The 20,921-nt window shown below is 39.4% G+C and overlaps 1 protein-coding gene across 4 annotated transcripts in view; it reads left to right on the top strand.

Moving 5' to 3' along the window:
* INTS9 (integrator complex subunit 9) overlaps positions 1-20,921 on the top strand; it is a 105,425-nt gene that overhangs the window by 58,737 nt on the left and 25,767 nt on the right. For all 4 annotated transcript variants that reach the window (XM_032855707.1, XM_032855709.1, XM_032855710.1 and 1 more), the window contains 2 exons: positions 8,300-8,420; positions 9,263-9,397. In XM_032855707.1, coding sequence (XP_032711598.1) covers positions 8,300-8,420; positions 9,263-9,397 — 256 coding nt within the window. The remainder of the gene's footprint in view (positions 1-8,299; positions 8,421-9,262; positions 9,398-20,921) is intronic.

Raw genomic sequence — 20,921 nt, 5'->3', positions numbered from 1 at the left:
ATGTTAGGGGATAGAAGGAAATAGTGAAAAAGTGACTAAATATCTCAAAGGAGTAAGAAAAGGCTATTAACCAAAAGAATTTGTGTGTGTAAATACGGAATTCAGATGACTTATTTGTTGATTAACTGCCAAGTGCTGGCGTCATGGTAAGTTTGAAGGAAAGTGCCCAAAAAAGTTCAAGACATAGTCCCTCTACCCAAGGAGCTTATCAAGCAAAGATTATGTACTAAGTGGCAAGACTTAGCCTGGGCTTGGCAGGTTAAGTAGGGTTTCAAAGAGGGAAGAGAAGATTCTAAAATAAGGGAAGGGTATGCGCAAAAACATGGCAACATGGCATGATGATGGAGAGGTGGCTGAATTAGTTAAAATCAGCCAGTGCACACGAGGAAGGAGAGAAAAGAATTGGAAATTAACATTATATAAAAGAATATTGAAGCTTTGGTCTTTTGAAAAAGTCAGCAGTATATTTGACTAATTCCTAGTTTAAGTCTTTTCTCTAGCTGATACAAAATTCACCAAATTATGAAAATTTTGTCACCAAACATATATGAAAAAGGAAACCTCTGGATATTTCACAAACTGTCATAGTGCTCAACCTCTTGCCAAATTTACTGGTACACTGCAGACAGAACTTGTTGATAATTGGCTCATTGCTTCCTGCCTTTCCTGGGGCAACAAATGAACAGGTGTTTTGTCTTTTGTGTTGGGTTACCACTCAGTGCTGAGGATATGAAAATGCAAAAAGACACTACTATGTGAGTAATATGATATGATGGAATAAAAACATATGCTGTTTTTGTTGTTGTATGTAACAAGGCTGTTCTCTCCAACAATGCTGTAGTAAACTGGTTGATAAAAATCATCATGAAGGTTTCTCTATAAACAGATGATTTCTTTAGTTCTTTGGAACATAAATTTATTATTGCTATGCCATCTACTCTGAAGAGAAGATGAGAAAAGATCCGAGTTAAAATATATCTGAATTTTTCACACATCCTTTGTTTGGCTTAAGGAAATCGTTTCCCTACCTGAAACACTCCAGTAATTTCTCTAGAAATAGGTTCTGAACTGTTAAAGACAAAAGTAGTAAATGTTTCACATCTTAAGTCTTCCCTTTTTTCCTTACCGAGGGCTCAGAGCATTTGCTGGCTTAATCTGGAGGTTGAATATATGACTGTTTAATCTCTTAACAGAGAGTGGAAACACTAGCCAAATGCCTCATTTGGAGAAAGACTACTCCAGATTTTAATCTGCTTAATTTTTGTAGGACCTTGTCCTAGGTGGGAAGGGGGGAGAGTATGCTGGGAAGGGACATCAAGGGAAGAAATAAAGCCCAGATGTTGTTTGCAGAATGGCAGTGCTGATTGTCAAGGGATGGGAAAAGGAGATGCATAGTAAAGAAAGAGGGTCTAATATATAGAATGGAATAATACTCAGCCATCAAAAAGAATAAAATCTTGCCCTTTTCAACAACATGGATGGAACCAGAGAGTATTATACTAAGTGAAATAAGTCAGAGAATTGCAAATACCTTGTGATTTCACTCATATATGGAATTTAAGAAACAAAACAGTTGAACATAGGGGAAGGGAAGGAAAAATAAAATAAGATGAAACTAGGGAAAGAAACAAACCATAAGAGATGCTGAACTCTAAGAAACAGGGCTGCTGGAGGGGAGGTGGGTGGGGGGAAGGGGTAATCGGGTGATGGACATTAAGGAGGGCACTTGATATAATGAAACTGGGTGTTATATGCAACCGATGAATCACTAAATTCTACCCCTGAAACACAATACAATATATGTTAACTAAATTGAATTTAAATAAAGAACTTAAGAAAGGGAGGGAGGAAAGTAGGAAGAAGGAAGGAAGAAAGGGTCTAATCTAGCCTTGTGTATGACTTTTTGCCCACCCTCTAACGGAGGTGACTCAGTTGCAGCAGCCTGGCAAAGCTCAGAGCAGTGTAAAGCAAATTCACCTAGGTGGAAAGATGCTGTTGGGCTGCAGACAATATTTATCATCCACCCCACCCTCTCAGGCCACTCCCATAATAGCCTTCCTGCTCTGGCATAAAGTTAAGAAACCTTTCTGCTCCTACCCAAGTCAAAATAAGTCTTTATTTTTAATGAAGGTCAGCTCTAGGGGGCCTAAGCCCTGGTGCTCCCTGATCCTGAGGAATTTAAAGGAGGAGCTAAAGCAGGAGAGTAACTTAGATTTTTCCTTGAGACCATGTAGAGCAGTGCTTGGGCCACTCAAGTTCAGAGTCATTGCTGCTCATTGAACTAATTCACCCCAGGCTGAAGTTTATTTGCCATGGTATTGTGGGAAACCGCATATACTCCTGAGCTGTGGTGGCTGCATCTGCGGGTAGGGGGCAATTGGAGACCATCTGTGTTCAGCATCTGTTCTGTGTCAGAGACTCCCATACATTATGTCATTTAACCCTCACAGAACAACTCTGAAAGAAAGGTGCTGCTCTCCCTATTTCACAAATGAGTAAACAGAGGCTCAGAGGTGAAGAGGTAACACTGGAATTTATACGCAGACAAGTCTGTAAATCCTGTTTTTTTCCATCCTGTGCCTGGGAGAGAAACCTCTCCTTCCTCTGAGGGGTTGGCAGAGAGTCAGCAGGAATGTGGAAGGAGAAGAGAAGCGGTGGCAGCACCCCCCCACTGGGAGCCGTCCAGAGGGGCCTTCTGTGCCACTTCCCTGTCTCTGATACACAGTCAGGCCATGTTCCCAAAGAGCAGGTGAGATGTGCACCTGGCCTTGACCGCTGTCACAACACCTGAGAAAAAGTGACAAATGGTCTAGATTTTAAAGGAGTAAGTGTTGTCCACGCGAAATCAGAAGACGACAGTGTGGTGGGTTACAGGCTTGAGGGAGCCTGGCATTGAGAGAGCTGTTTATAGCTCAGTTTATAGAACAAAGACTGAGACAGGACCCAGATAAAGAAGGGCCTTATAAAGTCATGCTAAGAGCTTTGGATTTTATCCTGAATTTAATGGAAAGCCATTAAAGTGAAGGAGAGGAGGGGTGGGTCTGCGTGTGTTTGTGTGTGTGTGTGTGTGTGTGTGTGTGTGTGTGTAGATTTGCATTTTTAATGTATCATTTAGACCCTTTGGTGAGGAAAGGCAAGTCTGCAGACAGGGATGACTCATGGCTTTTGACATCTCTTTATTGCCTTGTACCATTGTAGAAATTTTCTGGACTTAAGCTCCTTATGAGCAGAGGCCTTTCTGTTGTTCCTGTTAATATCTCTTCTAGGACTTTGATGCTATGGCCATAGTCAGGGCTAAATATTTATTGAATAAATATCATAAGACCTAAAGCAATCCGGTGTACATAGGATAGGTAAGTGAAATAAAATCTTGTGTCTGTTTATGCAGAAGGTAAAAGGAAGAATTACTAGTATTTTGTTGCTGGAGAAACAAAGGTGAAGAGTATTGGAACAATGTGATCTATATGCTGGGTTAGCTAAACTCACCGGCCACATAACATTGTTAGGATTATTTTTTCTTTCTTGCACGACTTTTTGTTTTCACTTGAGTTAATAGGGCTCTTGTTTGCTTATTTGCTTAGTTTCCTACATACTTCTTACTGATATATCTCCAACCTCTCTGCCATTTGTATAGGTCTCTCCTTAGTATGTTCAAACTCGCTGGGTGTTGTAACAATTTTATCTTCTTGGAAATCCTCTCCCAGAGCCTTCTGTCTTTCCCCAGTCTGATCCCAGCTGCTCTTGGACTTGCTGCATGGCTCCCAGATTAGGATTTCCTTCACCATTGTCCTGAAGATATCTTCAGCTCTTTCTTCTGTTGGAAGCTCTGTTTCCTGGGTCTTTCTTCATGCCTTCATTTTGCTGGGGACATCCTGAGGAAGAATGCACAGAAGGTCAATTTTCTGAGCCCCTGCCTGTCTAAAATGCCTTAGTTCTACCCTTACCTTCCGGTGGGTAGAAATCTAGATGTGGTAACAATTTTCTTTAGCTTCTGGAAATGCCACTGAAAAGTCCAGTACTGTTCTGAGTCTCTATCTTTGGTATGTATCCCACTTACTCCTTTGTGGAAACTTTAAGAATTTTCTTGTTCCTTAAATTTGTGATGATGTGTCTTAATGAAGGACGGTTTTCACTCATGTGCTGAGTACTTAGTGGGTCCTTACCATCCAGAACAGAGGTTCCAGCTGTGGCCAAGCCCCTGTTTAATGGGCCAAATCTGGCCTGCCACAGTTGTTACAGGTAAAGTTTGATTGGCACAGAGCCACACTCAGGCATATACATACTGTCTGGGGCATTACACAGCTAAGTTGAATGATGTGACAGACTGTGGTCTACAGAGCTTAAAATATCTGTGGCTTTTACAAAACATGTTTGCTGACACCCCCTCCCCCCCTCGCCGCCGCCAGTCTGAAAAAACAAGAACTTCAGTTTTGGCAAAAAAAAAAAAAAAACACCAAAATTTTGTTTGTTTGTTTTTAAAATTTTCTCTGTCATGTTTTGTGTTTCCCTCTTTCCCGAACTCTCACTACTTAGATTTTGAACCACCTGTACTGGAACTCAGATCTGTTTTCCTGCCCTCTCTTCCCTCTCTTTGTTTATGTTTGCTCTTTTGCCTGAAAAATTTTGTTTACCTCCCAACTGAACCATGAGTTTTTCACTTCTGCTGTCATAATTTCTTATTTTGGCATAATTTTATTTTTTAAATTAACCTTTTTATTATAAACAAAAAAAAACCAAAAATAATACATAGCTAATAATTTTTTATAAAGCAGCCATCCTTATAAATGCTACCCAGGTCTAAAATAAATATTTCCACTAACTCAGAAGCCCCTCTCTGTGCCCCAATCTAATTACAGCCCACTCTGACACATATATCATGGATTTCAACCCATTGCAACACTGTCTTTTTTGCAGCTCAGCTTATCCCAGCTTTGGACCGTGATCCTCTTTGTGCTGTCCACTGTGTCCTTTTATTGTGACCTTTGTACCCTTTGGTTGTTTCCTTGCTATGTACTTTAGCAAGATGTTTAGGACTCCTCTTGTACATTCCTTGCCCTACATCTGGAGTCACCCATTTCTCTAAAAAACTCTGTATTCTTTTAGTGGGAAATGGAATTGTCAGCTCCTGATCTGGTTGCTAACAATGGTTATTACTCCTGCATTCGTTGTTGTTTCTAAGTCATCATTTGGAGGAAAGAGTATGTGTATTTTCCTTCCCTTTTTTTTTATGCTCATATTATATTATCAGATATATTATATTACAGCCATTACATACTATCTTCTCTCTTTTAATCTTTATTTGGTCCTACTTCTACATTACTATATATTTAATACTCAGTACCAGCTTATGTACTGATGTTTCTATAGTCATTTAGGTTGTCTGAAACTCATTCTTCACAAGATACGGCAGGATGGGATCATGAAAACAATATTCCCTGAGTTCTTGCAGGTTAATAATTGTTTATCTGTGCTCTGTAAACTTGAGAGTCCATTTTGTTAATGTATAATCTTTAGCTTGCATTTTTTTTTCTTTGAATGTCTTCAATATTTTACTGTATTTTCTTTGAGTAAAATAGCACTGCTGTTGAAACTCTGGTATTGTATTTTTCCCTTGTAAGGCATTCACTCTTTTTGCCTAGCTGCCCTAAAGTTTATTTAAAGTGTAAATATTTTCCCAGAATATATCTGGTGTTACTTCTTCTGGGTCAGTATTCTCAGGTATGCAGTGTGTCCCTTCAGTATTTAACTCCAAGCTTCTTTTATATTTTAGCAATTAGAGCTTTTAGTATTTGTTCTTTTCCCTTGTTTGGATTTCTGTTAGGGACTCCTTTTCTCTGTATTTTGCTTCTTCCTTGCCTGTCTTCATTATTTGCTACTTCCTTTCAAAGTCTTTTTATCACTTCATTTCTTTTTAGCATTTAATCTTTTCTTCCTGTGTTCTTCTTACCTGTTGTGTGTTTATCCACTCTTGTATTTCTATTAATTTAGTCTTCATTATTGAAAAAATTTTTTAAATTTCTAACTCTTTATTAAGTTCTGTCACCTTGTTTTGAAGCAAAACATTTTTCTTTTATGTGGCTCTTTTGTGTCTTGTGTATTTTTTTTTGTTCTTATTTGAAATTTTGGTAGGTTTTGTTGGTATGCTTTCATTGTCTGTATACTGTCATATTTTTATGTCCAAGAGCTTTTTTATTCTTTTAATGTTCCTCTTCTTTTTTTAATAGAAGTCACTTCTCATTTCTTAGTCTATCTTATTCATCTCTCTAAGGATAGTAATGATAGTATCTTTAAAAGTTTTATGATGGGCGCCTGGGTGACTCAGTGGGTTAAAGCCTCTGCCTTCAGCTCAGGTCATGATCCCAGGGTCCTGGGATCGAGCCCCACATAGGCTCTCTGCTCAGCGGGGAGCCTGCTTTCTCCTCTCGCTCTGCCTGCCTCTCTGCCTACTTGTGATCTCTCTCTCTCTCTCTCAAATAAATAAATAAACAAATCTTTTTTAAAAAATAAATAAAGTTTTATGCTACTAGCCTAATTTACTTCCTCTCCTCCCCCCTTCATTTGTTTTGGCCTTTACCATTTTAGAGACTTTCTTCAAGCATATGGTGATCCTTGGTTATTGGCCATGTTTAGGAGTTGGACTGTAAAAAACTGATTAGAAAGTCTGTGCCATGAGTTAGGACTTGGTGAATTCTAGACTTTACCATACTGTAAGCGGGCTGGGCCATTTTACCATGAAACCTCCAGTGTCAGTATCTTTTAGTTGATTTTTTTCTTTGCTGCCGATCAAATTCTTCAGAGAAGTTTCTTCTAGTCAGCTACCCTGGAGGATATAAGCCTGACTAATAGTGTTCTGAGAGCCTTATGAGAAGAAAATTGTTACTCTTGGTATATAAACTTTTGCCTATTAACAAAGCTGCCTCTAGATATTGATGGTTTCCCCTAGTCTAGACTTTCATTTTTAATTTCTCCAGAGAACAACCTCTAGCAACATGTGTGGGAAGGGAAGAGGCAGTCGCCAAGCTATCTGGACTAGGTGAAGAGAACTGGAAGGTTCTATTTCTTATCAGTATTTTTTTTCAACAGATCCTCTTGTTTTTAGGCTCACCTTCAACCTCACTTCCACACGTGCCTATTGTTTCAGATTGCTGAGCTTTTTATAGGTTCTGCAGTATAAATTAATATGAATTAAATTTTCCAGTATCTGCTAAATCAGTTGTCTTTTTACTTTCCACTTTCTAAAATGCTATTGCTGTTGCCTCTTATTCTCTTTGTCTTGAAGGGGTGTGTGTGTGTGTGTGTGTGTGTGTGTGTGTGTGTGTAAAGCTCTTTACTATGTACAGTGGTATTTTAGGAGAGAGAGCAAAGCTAATGCACACTTTTCAGTTGACCAGAAGTTCCTTGATCTGTTTAAACAGAGAATCTCACTTACCCAGGTCTGTTCCCAATTCTGTTAGAACAAATGACACAGTGTTTTTCTAATGACAAAGTTTTGTTTGCTTGTTTTAAGGGATATTCCTGCTGCTGATCTGAAAAGTCATAAATTGTGTTTTATTCTCCTCCTTTATGCCAGGCCTCAACTATGTTTAACTCAGTCTTTTTCTATAGCTTTGCAGGCCCATGAATGAAGTGTATTTCATTTATCATTCACGAACAGAAAATAGAATTTGAAATGTCATGTAGAAATGTTCTGTGTTAAGACATACATGATAAGCCCTAGAACAACCACTAAGGAAATAACTCAGAGAAATATAGTGAAAAACCATGAAGGAAATTAAAAGGCTGCATCAGAAAATACTTACTTAGTATCAAAGGGTAAGTAGAAAAGGAGGAACAAAGGAGCAAAAAAGACATGAGACATAGAGAAAACAAAAATTGGTAAACATAATCCAGCTGTATCAATAAGAAATGTGAGTAGATTAAATAGTCCAAATGGCAGAGATGACCAGACTAGATTAAAAAATAAAACACACACAATATCTAGCTATATGCTGGATAAACAGAATAAAAAAAATAAAAAGAATAGAGAAAAGTTTTTTGGTGTGTGGTTTTTTTTTTTAAAGATCAACAAAACTAGCAAACCTCTAGCTAGATTGACAAAGAAAAAAAGAGAATACTCAAACTGCTAGAATCAGAAATGAGAGGGGGACAGTACTACCAACCTTGCAGAAATAAAAATGATTACAGAAGAATCCTATACACAATTCTATGCCAGTAAGTTGGACAGTTTAGATGAAATGGACAGATTACTTGAAAGGAATCCGCAATAACATAAAAAGTTGGCATTGTGATGCATTTACAGGCTGTTGCCTTCTCCACTCAAGGACGCAGTGGAAGTATCAACCTGGAGAAGATGCTATACAATGCAAGAGGTGAACTCTGCCCTTAGCAAAATCCAGCTGGTGGGATATTCTCAGAAAATTGTGAGTGTTAAATGATTTTAAGTGATACATGAATGCTTTCAATTTGTATTGTTACCCTTTGGGAGGAGGACGTCTCACCCTATTCACTTCAGAACAGTGGGTGCAACTTTATAGGTTTTTGGGTTTTTTTTAATATTTTATTTATTTATTTGACAGACAGAGATCCCAAGTAGGCCGAGAGGCAGTAGAGAGAGAGGAGGAAGCAGGCTCCCTGCTGAGCAGAGAGCCGGATGTGGGACTTGATCCCAGGACCCTGGGATCATGACCTGAGCCAAAGGCAGACACGTAACTGGCTGAGCCACCCAGGTGTCCCGCAACTTTATAGGTTTTGGACAAGTGAAATAGGAAATAGAGAGTATAAGACAGATCAAGAAGCAGTTTGGCAAGTAAAACTTTTGAACTCTGACCGGATAGTTAAGGATTCCCATTTTTGTTAACTTGTGCCCAGAGCCACTCAGTATAGAATGATCAAGAGATTAATGCCTAGCCTAAAAAAAAAAAAAAGAAAGAAAGAAAAACCCAAGTATTTCTCTCTTTGGTCTTTCTGGTAATCTGTTGTCTCTCTCTTTTGATGAGTAAAGCCTGGGTGCCTGGTGTATATGGCTAGGCTGAAACTCAGAGAGGAGGCAAGTCAAGACTGTAGGATTGCTTTCTGGGTCTACCTATGTGGCATTGTTTTGTTTTGTTTTTTGCTTTACTTTATATTTTCTGTTTTACTTTAAATTTTCTTTATCTAAGTGAACAAGGATATTTCTGGGTTTTTTCCCTGCAAAGAGTTAGTTACCTGGTGTGACTGCACTGCTGAAAGCTCATCACACATTCTTACTGTGGCTCTTTTCTAGGAGCTTTTTGGTGCAGTCCAGGTGACTCCGCTAAGCTCGGGCTATGCCCTTGGAAGCTCCAACTGGATTATCCAGTCCCATTATGAGAAAGTATCGTATGTTTCTGGATCCTCCTTGCTTACCACACATCCCCAGGTAATTCTAATTCTCTTTTAACACTCAGGTTTTGGTTATTTAACCCAAATTCATAATGTATCCAGAGTATCATCAGTTGTTTTTTTTGTTTTTTTTTTTTGTTTTTGTTTTTGTTTTTGTTTTCAATTTTTTATTAACATATAATGTATTATTAGCCCCAGGGATACAGGTCTGTGAATCGCCAGGTTTACACACTTCACAGCACTCGTCATAGCACATACCTTCCCCAGTGTCCATAACCCAACCCTACCCTACCCCACTACCCCCTTCCCCCGGCAACCCTCAGTTTGTTTTGTGAGATTAAGAGTCTCTTATGGTTTTTCTCCCTCCCGATCCCATCTTGTTTCATTTTTTCCTTCCCTACCCCCCAAACCCCCCACTTTGCCTCTCAACTTCCTCATATCAGGGAGATCATATGATAATTGTCTTTCTTCATCAGTTGTTTTTAAATCTTACTAATTTTGGTTTCTACATGTATCCTTTGTTGTTGTTGATGTTAGGGTAAGAATGCTAAACATGAGATCCATCCTTTTGATAATTTTTGTACTATACTATATTGACTCTAGGTACGGTGTTAAATAGCAGATCTCTAGAGCTTGTCTTGCTTAACTGAAGCTTTGTATTCTGTAGACCCTCTTCATGAAAGTTAAACTTTTCACATCCCAGTATTTAGGATTGCAAGTTCCTCTGTAAGACCCTGCTGTCTTTAGGTTCATATCCAAGATTCTGAGATTTTCCACAACTTGCAGTTACCATAGCCTGATACAGAACAGAAGTGGTCACTCGTTTACTGAGCAAATATTAATTATTTCTTTATTGAGGGTCTCCTCTGTATGAAGCACTCATCTGACCCACAGGCACAGTCCCAGTTCATGAATCCATGTTCAGAAGAGCTGAGAGGCCGTTGTGTCTGCAGCGTGCTGAGTTCAGTCAGTAGGGATGTCCGTGAGATTCGCAGAGCCAGATCATGTGCAACTTTGTCTACCATGATGAGAAATTTGAACTTTATTTTAATTTTAAAGATTTATTTATTTATTTTAGAGAGCATGAGTGTGAGGGGCAGAGGGAGAAGGAGAAAGAATCTCAAGCAGACTCCATACTAAGTACAGAGCTTGATCTCACAACCCGGATATCATGACCCGAGCTGAAACCAAGAGTCGGCTGTCCAACTGACTGCACCACCCAAGCGCCCCTGGGTTTTATTTTAACATGTAGAGGGAAGCTATTAGAAGATTTTAAGTTGGTTGTTCGTTAACAGTCTTATTTGGCAAGTAGCTAAGTACATAACCATTGTTACAAATGTATTCTTTATTCCTTTTCAGGTATTATTGTTCATTTCATAAATCCTGATTCTTTCAATGTTTGTAAAGGAGTGCCGGGCAGAGATTAGATGTCAGCTGATGGATGGTTACATACGTAGATAACTTGGGGAAGTCCATATCCTTTTTTTTTTTTTTTTTTTTTTTGGCCTTCACACAGGTTTATTGTGACAAACAGAAAGCACACAATTTGCTTGACTCTACCTCTGACCTAGCAAAGGCTAAAATACTTTTTTTTTTTCCACATCCTATTTTAATATGAAGGGGAAAAATGACTGCTGTAGGTCTAGTACAAAGGATGCATCTGAGCTACCACTTTGTATTGGCTTTTTTCATACCTTCTTTTAAAATCAAGTTTCGTCTCAAGGTCTAGAGGGGACAAGTTGCTATTTTTTCCTATAGCTAGCAGAATTCTAGGCCTTTCCCGCTTATTGAAATCAGAAGCCCATCAATGTCATCTTAATCCGCTTCATTGAATCAAAATACTTTATTGGCAGCTTCTATCATTCTTGATATATTCTTCCATAAAAGACAGAAAGATTACTTGGCTGCCAACTCTTCCGATTTGCCCTGCTTAGATCAAAGCCTTTACAGTACTACTGATGTAATTTCCAGTAAATTATTCTTCCAAGGTTCATAAATTTAAAGGAAAAATAAGGTCTTGAAAGTGAGCAACATACCTAAGTAATTAATCTTAATTTCTAGCTGGTAATCAGGGTTGTATGTAAAAAAAATAATGAATTAGATTTTCTTTTACCCAGATAATTGGATTCTATATTGAATTAGCAGGGATAAGAAAAGTTTAGGTTTGGAAAAACTTAATAGTCCGCTTTGTAGGTCAGCAGACTATGGCCCGTGGGCCAAGTTTGGCTTGCCACCTGTATCTGTAAATAATGTCTTATTGCAGTAGAACCACATGCATTTAGTAATGGATTGGGTATGGCCGCTTACACAGTGTAATAGCAAACTTCTGCTTTAGAGTTAAACTTTACAGGAAAGGCCAGCCGCTGACCTACTTGAGTGGAATCTCCCCAGCTGGGAAGAATAGGCTGCTGTTGTGACCTCATAAGCTAATAAGTAGAGGCGAGTGGCGCTTTGGATTAAGCCTGACATGGGAAGAATGGAGTGACAGAGAAGACACCGGCAGGTCTTTAATTCAACAAATGCTTATTGAACGCTTTCTGTCTTCAGGGAAGGAAAAATACAGGCCAGAGATTTCATGCTTAGATGATACTGAGAATGGTGATGATGACACTAATCCAGTCGATGTGGAGTTGGCAGCGGGGGTTCTGATTTCAGGAGGGGGTAGTGGGTATGATGAATAGGAATTTGAGTGGACACTGGCGACAGATGGTAATAGAGAACTGGAACTTGGATGTGATGGCAAGCCTGGAGACAAATTAGAGGAGCATCAGATTTTTTAAAGTCTGTAAAGAGCTGAAGGGGAAAGACTGAGTTGCAGGAACATTTACCCATAGAAAGTGGAAGTAAGAAAAATGATCTTTTTTTTTTTTTTTAAAGATTTGATTTATTTATTTGACAGAGATCACAAGTAGGCAGAGAGGCAGGCAGAGAGAGGAGGAAGCAGGCTCCCTGCTGAGCAGAGAGCCCAATGTGGGGCTCGATCCCTGGAGGCTTAACCCACTGAGCCACCCAGGCGCCCCAAGAAAAATGATCTTGAATAAGAATGGAGAGTTAGAGAGTGCCTGGGTGGCTCAGTACTTAAGCAGCTGCCTTCGGCTGGGGTTATGATCCCAGGGTCCTGGGATTGAGCCCCACATCAGGCTCCCTGCTCAGCAGGAGACATGCTTCCCCCGCCCCTCACTCCCTTGCTTGTGTTCCCTCTCTCACTGTCTCTCTCCCTGTCAAATAAATAAAATCTTAAAAAAAAAAAAAAGGAATGAAGAGTTAGAGAGTTAGAGAATTGACGCCCACAAAAATATAGTATCCCAAATGGAAGGAGAGAGGTAGCTTTTACTGAGCAGAACATCTCAGTATTAATTTTCCTGATTGATCTGATATTCAACAACATACTGAATTCTTATATTCTAATATTTATCTATTGATGGTTATATTATCTGCAAAGAAGTAACAGTTTTGTCACTTTTCTTCCAATCCTATTTTCTTTTCTTTCTTTGTTCCTGTCTTACCAACTACATACTATAGTCCCAAGTAGAAGTGTTGATAGTGGCAGCCTTGTCTATACTAGATTTTAAAGGGAATGCTTTTGTAGCTTCTTCATTAGATAGCTGGCTTACTCCTTGTTTTAGCTAGCAAGGTAAGGAGTTTCTCCTCTGTTCCCATTTTTCTGATTTTTAAAGATCAAATGTAGATGTTATACTTTACCAAATGCTTTTTTTGAGTCTGTAAGATAATCATGTGATATTTTTCCTTTAGACCAGTAATGTAGTGAATTACAATATTAGCTTCTCTTATATTTAACTGTCCTTGTAGTCTTGGGATAAGCCGTATTTGATCTCAATGTATTCTTTTTAAAACACTCCTGGAATAAATTGGTAAGTTTGTCTGCATTAGTGATTTTCTTCAAAGAATAAGTTTTTGCTTTTAATCATTGTATTTTTATTCTTTCTTCTGCCCTTTATTATTTCCTTCCTCCCATCTTTGGGTTTACTCTGTTGCTTCTCTTTTAATACTACCTTATTTGTTTCCATCCTTCTGTGCTTTTCAGTAAGTGTACTTAAAGCTATCAGTTTCTCTCTTAGTATCATTTAACTCTGTTAAATTGTTGATACATGGTGCTCTGTCATTCATCTCTAAGTATATCATAATTTCCTTCATAATGTTCATAATTTAAGTAGCCAAAGTTTGTTTTATAGTGCTTGTCTCTTTGTTTCTAGTCCATCAAATATGATTAGACTTAGGGTTAGATGAGAGACTTTTTTTTCAAGTCATACTTAAATGTTTCTGAATTTCTTTCTCCCTTTCCTTTCCTTTTCTTAATTCCTTCTCCCTTCCCTCCTTCCTTCCTTCCTTCTTGCCTGCATTTGGATAAGAGTTTACTAATTCATTGAAGTTACATTGAAACACTGTTTTTTAAGTGTCCTGTGTATGTTGGAAAAGACTGTATTCACTGTTGAATGAAAATTTTTCTATATGTATTTACTCATTTGAGTTTATTGTGTTATTCTGGTATTTTATATCTTTGTTTAGCTTCCAGTTTCTGAAAAGATGTGTTGTTTATTGATCAATTTCTCTGTGTACTTTCATCAGTTTTTATTTCTTCTATTTTTAAGCTGTGTAGTCAGAGGCATATATGTTCATGATCATTATGTTTTATCAGGTTGCTTATTTTTTTTTTCTATCAAAATTGCATTAAAAGCCAAAAGACTTTCTCCCCACTGCATGTTTGCCTGGTATTCTTCTCCATCCCTTTCTTTTTATTCCTTCTGTATCCTTTTCTAGTGAATCCCTTGTAGACAGTATAGTAAGGGATTTTTTTCTTTTCTTTTCTTTTTTTTTTAGATAGATTTATTTATTTTAGAGAGAACCCTCATGCAAGTGGGAGAAGAAAGAATCCTCCAGCAGACTCCCCACTGAGTGCAGAGCCTAAGGCAGGACTCAGTCCCAGGGCTCCCAAGATCATGACCTGAGCCAAAACCAAGAGTCAGACGTTCAACCACCTGAGCCACCCAGGTGCCTTGATTCTTTTTTCTTTTTTAACCACGAGGGTCTTTTGATTATTAAAACTATTTGTTTGTTTTTAAGATTTTATTTATTTATTTTAGAGAAAGCACAAGCATGAGCAGGGGGAGGGGCAGAGGGAGAGGGAGAGGGAGAAACAGACTCCCGTGGGAGCAGGGAGTCCAATGCAGGGCTCCATCCCAGGACCCTGGGATGATGACCTGAGCCAAAGGCAGATGCTCTGCCAACTGAGCCCCCCAGGTGCCCCAATGAAACGATTTTTATTTCCTGTAATTACTGTTGTATCAAGAGCTTATTTTTGCAATCTTATTTCCTGGTATTTTTAGTTTATTCTTTTCCCTATCCTTTCTTCCCTTCTTTTAGATGGCCAAATTTCTTTCTGTAAGTTTGAACACATGTATTTGATTATTATTCTTCTGGGTTTTTCCTTAATTTATTTTTCTCTGAGTATCCTGAGCTTATCAATATCTTTTTCTTTCCCTCCAGAGCCACGTCTTCCTCTTGTCTCTGCCATCTTTTTCTTCTTCCTCCCCACCCCACCACCCTCCCACCTTGTTCATATTGTCTGGAATTTTAATTCTGGGTTATTTAGAATGCGTATAGAGTACTGAATATATTATTATAGACAACAGTGAACCTTACTGAGTTTTGGGTTTTTTTTCCCAACCTTATGTCCTGTACATCTCATAGTCCTTCTAGATTTACTTTCCTTCTTCCAGGAATACTTGAGGAATGTTCACCAAGAGAGTCCTAAAATGGTAAACCTTATGAGGTCTTAAAGTATGAGAACATCTTTAGTATTTCCTCACATGTAAATGATAGCTTCGATAGATATAAAATTCAAGGAAAAGAACTTTGGAACTATAAAGTTTTGAAGGTATTTCTCCATTTTCCACTTGTACCCTTGTTGCAGTTAAGAACTGCAAAGTCCTGGGGCACCTGGGTGGCTCCCTCATTTAAGCAACCAACTCTTGATTCTGGCTTCTGCCATCTCAGGGGCCGGGGATTGAGCCCTGTGTTGAGCTCTGAGCTCAGCAGGGAGTCTGAGGATTCTCTCTCTCCCTCTGCCCCTCCCCCTGCTTGCTCCCTCTCTCTCAAAAAAATAATGTAAATCTTAAAAAAAAAACAACAGGGCGCCTGGGTGGCTCAGTGGGTTAAAGCCTCTGCCTTCGGCTCAGGTCATGATCCCAGTGTCCTGGGATCGAGCCCCACATCGGGCTCTCTGCTCCGTGGGGAGCCTGCTTTGCTTCCTCCTCTCTCTCTCTGCCTGCCTCTCTCTGCCTACTTGTGATCTCTGTCTGTCAAATGAATAAATAAAATCTTAAAAAAACAACAACAACAACAACAAAAACTGCAAAGACCTTTAGATTTGTGTTCCTTTATGCGATCTGCTTTTAGAATTTTCACTTTGTCTTCAGTATTCTTAATTTTTACTATGATGTATCTTAAATGTGTACTTTTTTTCTATCAGTATAATACTTTGAGAAATCTTGCAGTTTTCTTTAACACAGAAAGAATCTTAATCATTGTTAAAATTATTTATTCCTTTTTTTTTAAGATTTTATGTATTTATTTAATATAAAGAGAGAGATCACAAGTAGGCAGAGAGGCAGGCAGAGGAGGAAGCAGGCTCTCTGCTGAGCAGAGAGCCCAATGCGGGGCTCGATCCCAGGACCTGAGATCATGACCTGAGCCGAAAGCAGAGGCTTAACCTACTGAGCCACCCAGGTGCCCCTATTTGTTCCTTCTGGTTAATTTTTTTTCCCTCCTTATGAAACCTCTGGTATAGAGGTATTGACACTGTGTTTTCCACCTTGCTCTCTTTTCCCCCCGCCATCTCCTTCTTAAAGCCTCCTGAAAGGACTCCTCAACTTGATCTTCCAGCTCATGAATTCATTCTTTGGCTCTATATATACTGTTCTTTAACCTATGTGTTGAATTCTTTATGTCAATGATGGTACTTTTAGACAGTATTTTCAAATGTTTTTCTTTATACTTAATCATTTTTATTTTATTAATTTTTGTGTGTGGACTTTTTTAATGCATATTCTACTGTCCCATCTGGTTTATTAATTCTCCATGTGGGATCAGTTTTTAGCTTATTGTATTTAGTAGGTGTTGCTTTCCTTAGTGGTCTTGTTTTATTTCCCTGTCAGCTCTTACTACCTCGACTTCAGAGAAATCTTTTGTACCTCTGCTCTAGGCACTGCTTTTTTCCCCAAAATTTGTCTTCCTTGCTTGTTATCACTGAGCCTTGTATCATTTAGCCTCATGAGGGAGTATGGGAGTATGAGGGAGCAAGGAAGGGCTGGTAGGGCTACCTATCCCTTTTTTAAACACTTACCCTACTGTTCTGGTATTTTCTGCCTCACAGTGGGTTGGAACCCGCCACAGTCTGCCAATGGTAGTATGGAGGAGAGAGAAAAGAACAAAGAGTTCCTTGCCAACCTGTATTTTTCCTGCAGTGCCCAGCCCTGTTTGGCTCTTGCTTGCCATTTTGTCCCCATTCCAGCACCCGTGGTTTCCTCAGGAATTCATGTTGGTGGTTTAGTTTCTCAAAATTGTCAGATGCCCTTATTTCTTTGCTTTCTCTCAGCTTAGATTCTAGAAGAGAGCCAGCAGCTTGTGTTGACTCTGTCTTGTTGGGAACTCTAGTGGAATTGTTGTTTTGTTTTAAAATATTATTCCTTATATTTATGATTAGAAGATTAATTTGTATTTATTGTAGTAGTTATGGAAAGTACAAAAATCTCAGAGAAAGCAATAAAAATTGTGATAATCCTACCATCAAGAGAGAACTCTTTGCAGCCTGGTTTTCTGCTTTTTTCCATTAACTATGTAATGAGCACTCCTCAGTTCATTAGTATTCCATATATGTTTGATATCTGCATCGTATTCCATCATACGGATATTCAAGAAGGTATCTGTTTTCTCACAGTTAGACATTTAAGTTATTTTAAGTTAAAAAAATTTTTTTTTCCTGAAAAATGCCTACTCCAAATAGATGTGCATTCTGCCCAAAAAGAAGGCACAAGACACAGTTTAAAGACGGTAACTAATAGAACAAAACAGATGGTGGCTGTGGGTAGATCCCATAAATGTGTTAGCAGTAACTAGTGCACGCTTTTGGTTAATATTAGAGACCAAGCCTTCCTGGCCTTAAGAGTCAAATTAATGGATTTGCTTGTGGATTGTGAACTTATATTTGCACACCAACTTTTCTATTATGATGGTTTGAAAAAGCAATGTGGTACACATTATTTCAATAGCTTCCTAGCTATGCTGCCTCAGTTCAGGAGTAGGACTTGAGTTTAGATGTAAAAATCACCGGCATAATAGAACAAAACTACATATACCTGGACATGGGGAGCTACAGGATTTTGGGTTAGTTTTAGAAACTAATCTAGAACAGGACTTGGATTTCTATTTAAGGCTGAGATTTGAAATACTAGAAATTATATTGTGTGGTAGACATTTTGTTGTTGTTGTTGTTGTTGTTACTATTGATAATAGATTTGAGTTTGGTTTTTTTATTGTTTTTCTTTTTTTCCCATCCTTCTTCTGACTGTTAAAAGAGACCCAGAAAGTTTTCTGTCCCACTGCTTCAGCCGTCCTGGCCTTGAGGACTCCCCCACACTCTTGGGACTGGCAACAAACTGAGGAGACCAAGGTCTTCCAGTCACCACACTGTTTCCTTCCCATTTGACCTTTTTAGCCTTGAGGCCAAGACAAGTAGTTCTCTCTTTTGCAAGGTGGGTGGTAGGTGTGAGGGACAATGAGAAGAGAGATGGCTTGGGAAAGTAAGGACTGTGGATGGGAACTTATGCCTTAGGGCAGTGGTTCTTAACATTTTGTGGGCCAGGGACCCAAAAGCCTGGTGGTGAAAATCTGACAAGAATGATTAAAATAGGGTCACCTGGGGAGGCTGTTAGTTAAGCCTTTGACCCTTGGTTTCAGCTTAGGTCATGATCCCCAGGGTCATGAAATTGGGTCCTACGTCAGGCTCCACACTCAGTGCTGAGTCTGCTTAAGATTCATTCTCCCTTTGCTTCTCCCCCTGCTCACATGCTTTCTCTCTAAACTAAATAAAATTTAAAAAAAAGAAAAAAGAATGACTATAATATACTATATATATATATGCACACCTACACAATGTTTTGCATTTCTTTGGCAACTGTACATTTATAGAGCCCTCAGAAGCCCATTGTTACGTACCAGGTTGTTATGTATCAGACTGAGAATCTCTTTTGAGTTAGAACTTGGAAATAATTTTTTTTAAGAAATAAAATTAATTTAAAAAATTAATTGGTGGGGATGGGGCATGGGTGGCTCAGTGGGTTAAGTGTCTGCCTTCAGCTCAGATCATGACCTCTGGGTCCTGGAATTAAGCCCCACATCAGGCTCCCTGCTCAGCGGGAAGCCTGCTTTTCCCTGTCCCCCTGCTTGTGTTCCCTCTCTCGCTCTCTGTCAAATAAATAAGTAAAATCCTTTTTAAAAATTAATTAATTTATTAACTGGTGGGACGACTGGGTTACTCAGTCAGTTAAGCATCTGCCTTCAGCCCAGGTCATGGAATTGAGCCCCATGTTGGGCTCCCTGCTCGGAGGGGAGTCTGTTTCTCCTTCTCCTTCTGCCTCCCTACCTTGTACTCTCTCTCAAATAAATAATTCAAATCTTTAAAAAAATTAATTGGTAATTTCTACTCAGTCAATTCCCTGAAGCCTATGATGTTCACAATGGGAATCCCTTCTTGTTGTCAGCGCTGGAGAAGGTTGGTAGCTGGCCTGTGAAAGTCTCCTTTGAGGCACACACTTCCAGCATTCACTGTGCCTCTCCTTCCTCATCCTTCTCCCTTGGGAGTTCAGGATGAGCAGTTGATTTATTTTCCTGAGGTCTTAAAGACTTGGGCAGTAATAAATGTATATTCTCTTAATCTAAAGAAATTATCTCAAATTTGGACTCCTTGAATCAGGTTTCTAGAGCTGAGGCAGTTTCTTGGGTAGGCTTGTTTGTTTTGCACTGTTTTGTTTTTCTTTTTTTTTTTTTTTTTTTAAGATTTTATTTATTTATTTGACAGACAGAGAACACAAGTAGGCAGAGAAGCAGGCAGAGAGAGAGAGAGAAGCAGGCTCTGCGCTGAGCAGAGAGCCCGATGCGGGGCTCGACCCCAGGACTCTGGGATCATGACCTGAGCCGAAGGCAGAGGCCTTAACCACTGAGCCACCCAGGCGCCCCTGTTTTGTTTTTCATATTCTCTCTCTTCCCTCTGAACTCCCCAAGTGTTTTGTTGTTATTTACGCAGAGCTTTGATCTGGCTGCTCTACCGTTTGGTTTTGGGTTCCTTAATGTATTTTATTTTGTTGTAATAAATATGTGACTTGTTCCAGATCTTCATGTGGATGTACATGTTCAGCATTTTCAGCCATTCCTTCATCTTCTGATGTAAAATTAATTTCCTTCTAGATACCCCTGGGAGATATCTGTAGGCCGCTGCTTCTCCCTCCAGGCCTGGCCTTACAGGGCTCTCACAATCAGGTTTAGTCCTTGCGACGTTTCTGGGAGTGTTTGTCTTTCTCCGATAGGGAACTGTGGAATTAAAGCCACATGGTCAGCCTTAAGCACAAGGCAGAGCTGGGGATGTAGTGTCAAAAGAAAGACATTTTCCTGCTTCCACAGAACCCTGACTTTAACACAGCTGCTTGAAGCTTCCCTTGCACCGCTGGTCAGAAGTTAACAGGCGGGTTTCCCCACCCCGTGTTGTTCAACGGCCAACCCCGTTTCCTTCTCTCAGAAATAACGTATGCTACTGACTTATTTGTTCAATCACTCCTTCCATCACTCAGTCCATGGCATCTCTTAAAACCGTACTTTGGGCAGTGGAATATGCTAAGCTGGAAGGGGAACAAAGATGGGTAGGTTTTACATTTACAGATGTTACACTAGGGGAATAAGATGGGGACCTGCAAGACTTTTTTTTCTTCAGGGTGCAGGTGGTTAGTCCTGTCAGATTAGGAATCCACTGGGAAGAGCCATGGGATTCTCCCCCTTCCTGGGGGGATTAGCGAGACGTCATAGGAGAGCGGGCTTTGATTTGGTCTTAGAAAGCTGGAGATGATGTCCTTCATGATCTCAAGTTTAGGTCTTCCTTTCTGTCATCAAAGAAGTGTAGGTCGTTGGGTCATTCACTCATTCCTCCTTTTCTGCCTTTAAGTAAACTTGAAGAGTTTTAATATGGAAAAAGGCTTTCAGTGGACTCTCTCCTTGCTTCACCACCAGATTCTTTCTTACCCATGATGAGATTTCTCCTGTCATCTTGCTCAACTCAGTCTTGTGCACCTGGCTTTCTCCCTCTTTTACCTCCTAGATCTGTTTCACTTCTATGGCCCAACAGCAATCAGCCTCCAGCCAAATTTACTCTTTTCCGTTTTCCCCAGCATTTCACAGCTGCATTTGACACTGTTCATCATTCGCTTGCTAAAATTCTTTTTCATCTAGGCTTCTGAGGCAGTCTTGCTGTTTTCTTACTCTGCTTGATCTTTTGT

This window comes from Lontra canadensis, unplaced genomic scaffold, assembly GCF_010015895.1.
Source record: "Lontra canadensis isolate GAN:19392208 unplaced genomic scaffold, GSC_riverotter_1.0 scaffold10, whole genome shotgun sequence".
Taxonomy (NCBI): Eukaryota; Metazoa; Chordata; class Mammalia; order Carnivora; family Mustelidae; genus Lontra; species Lontra canadensis.
This window is presented reverse-complemented; position numbering and strand designations above follow the sequence as displayed.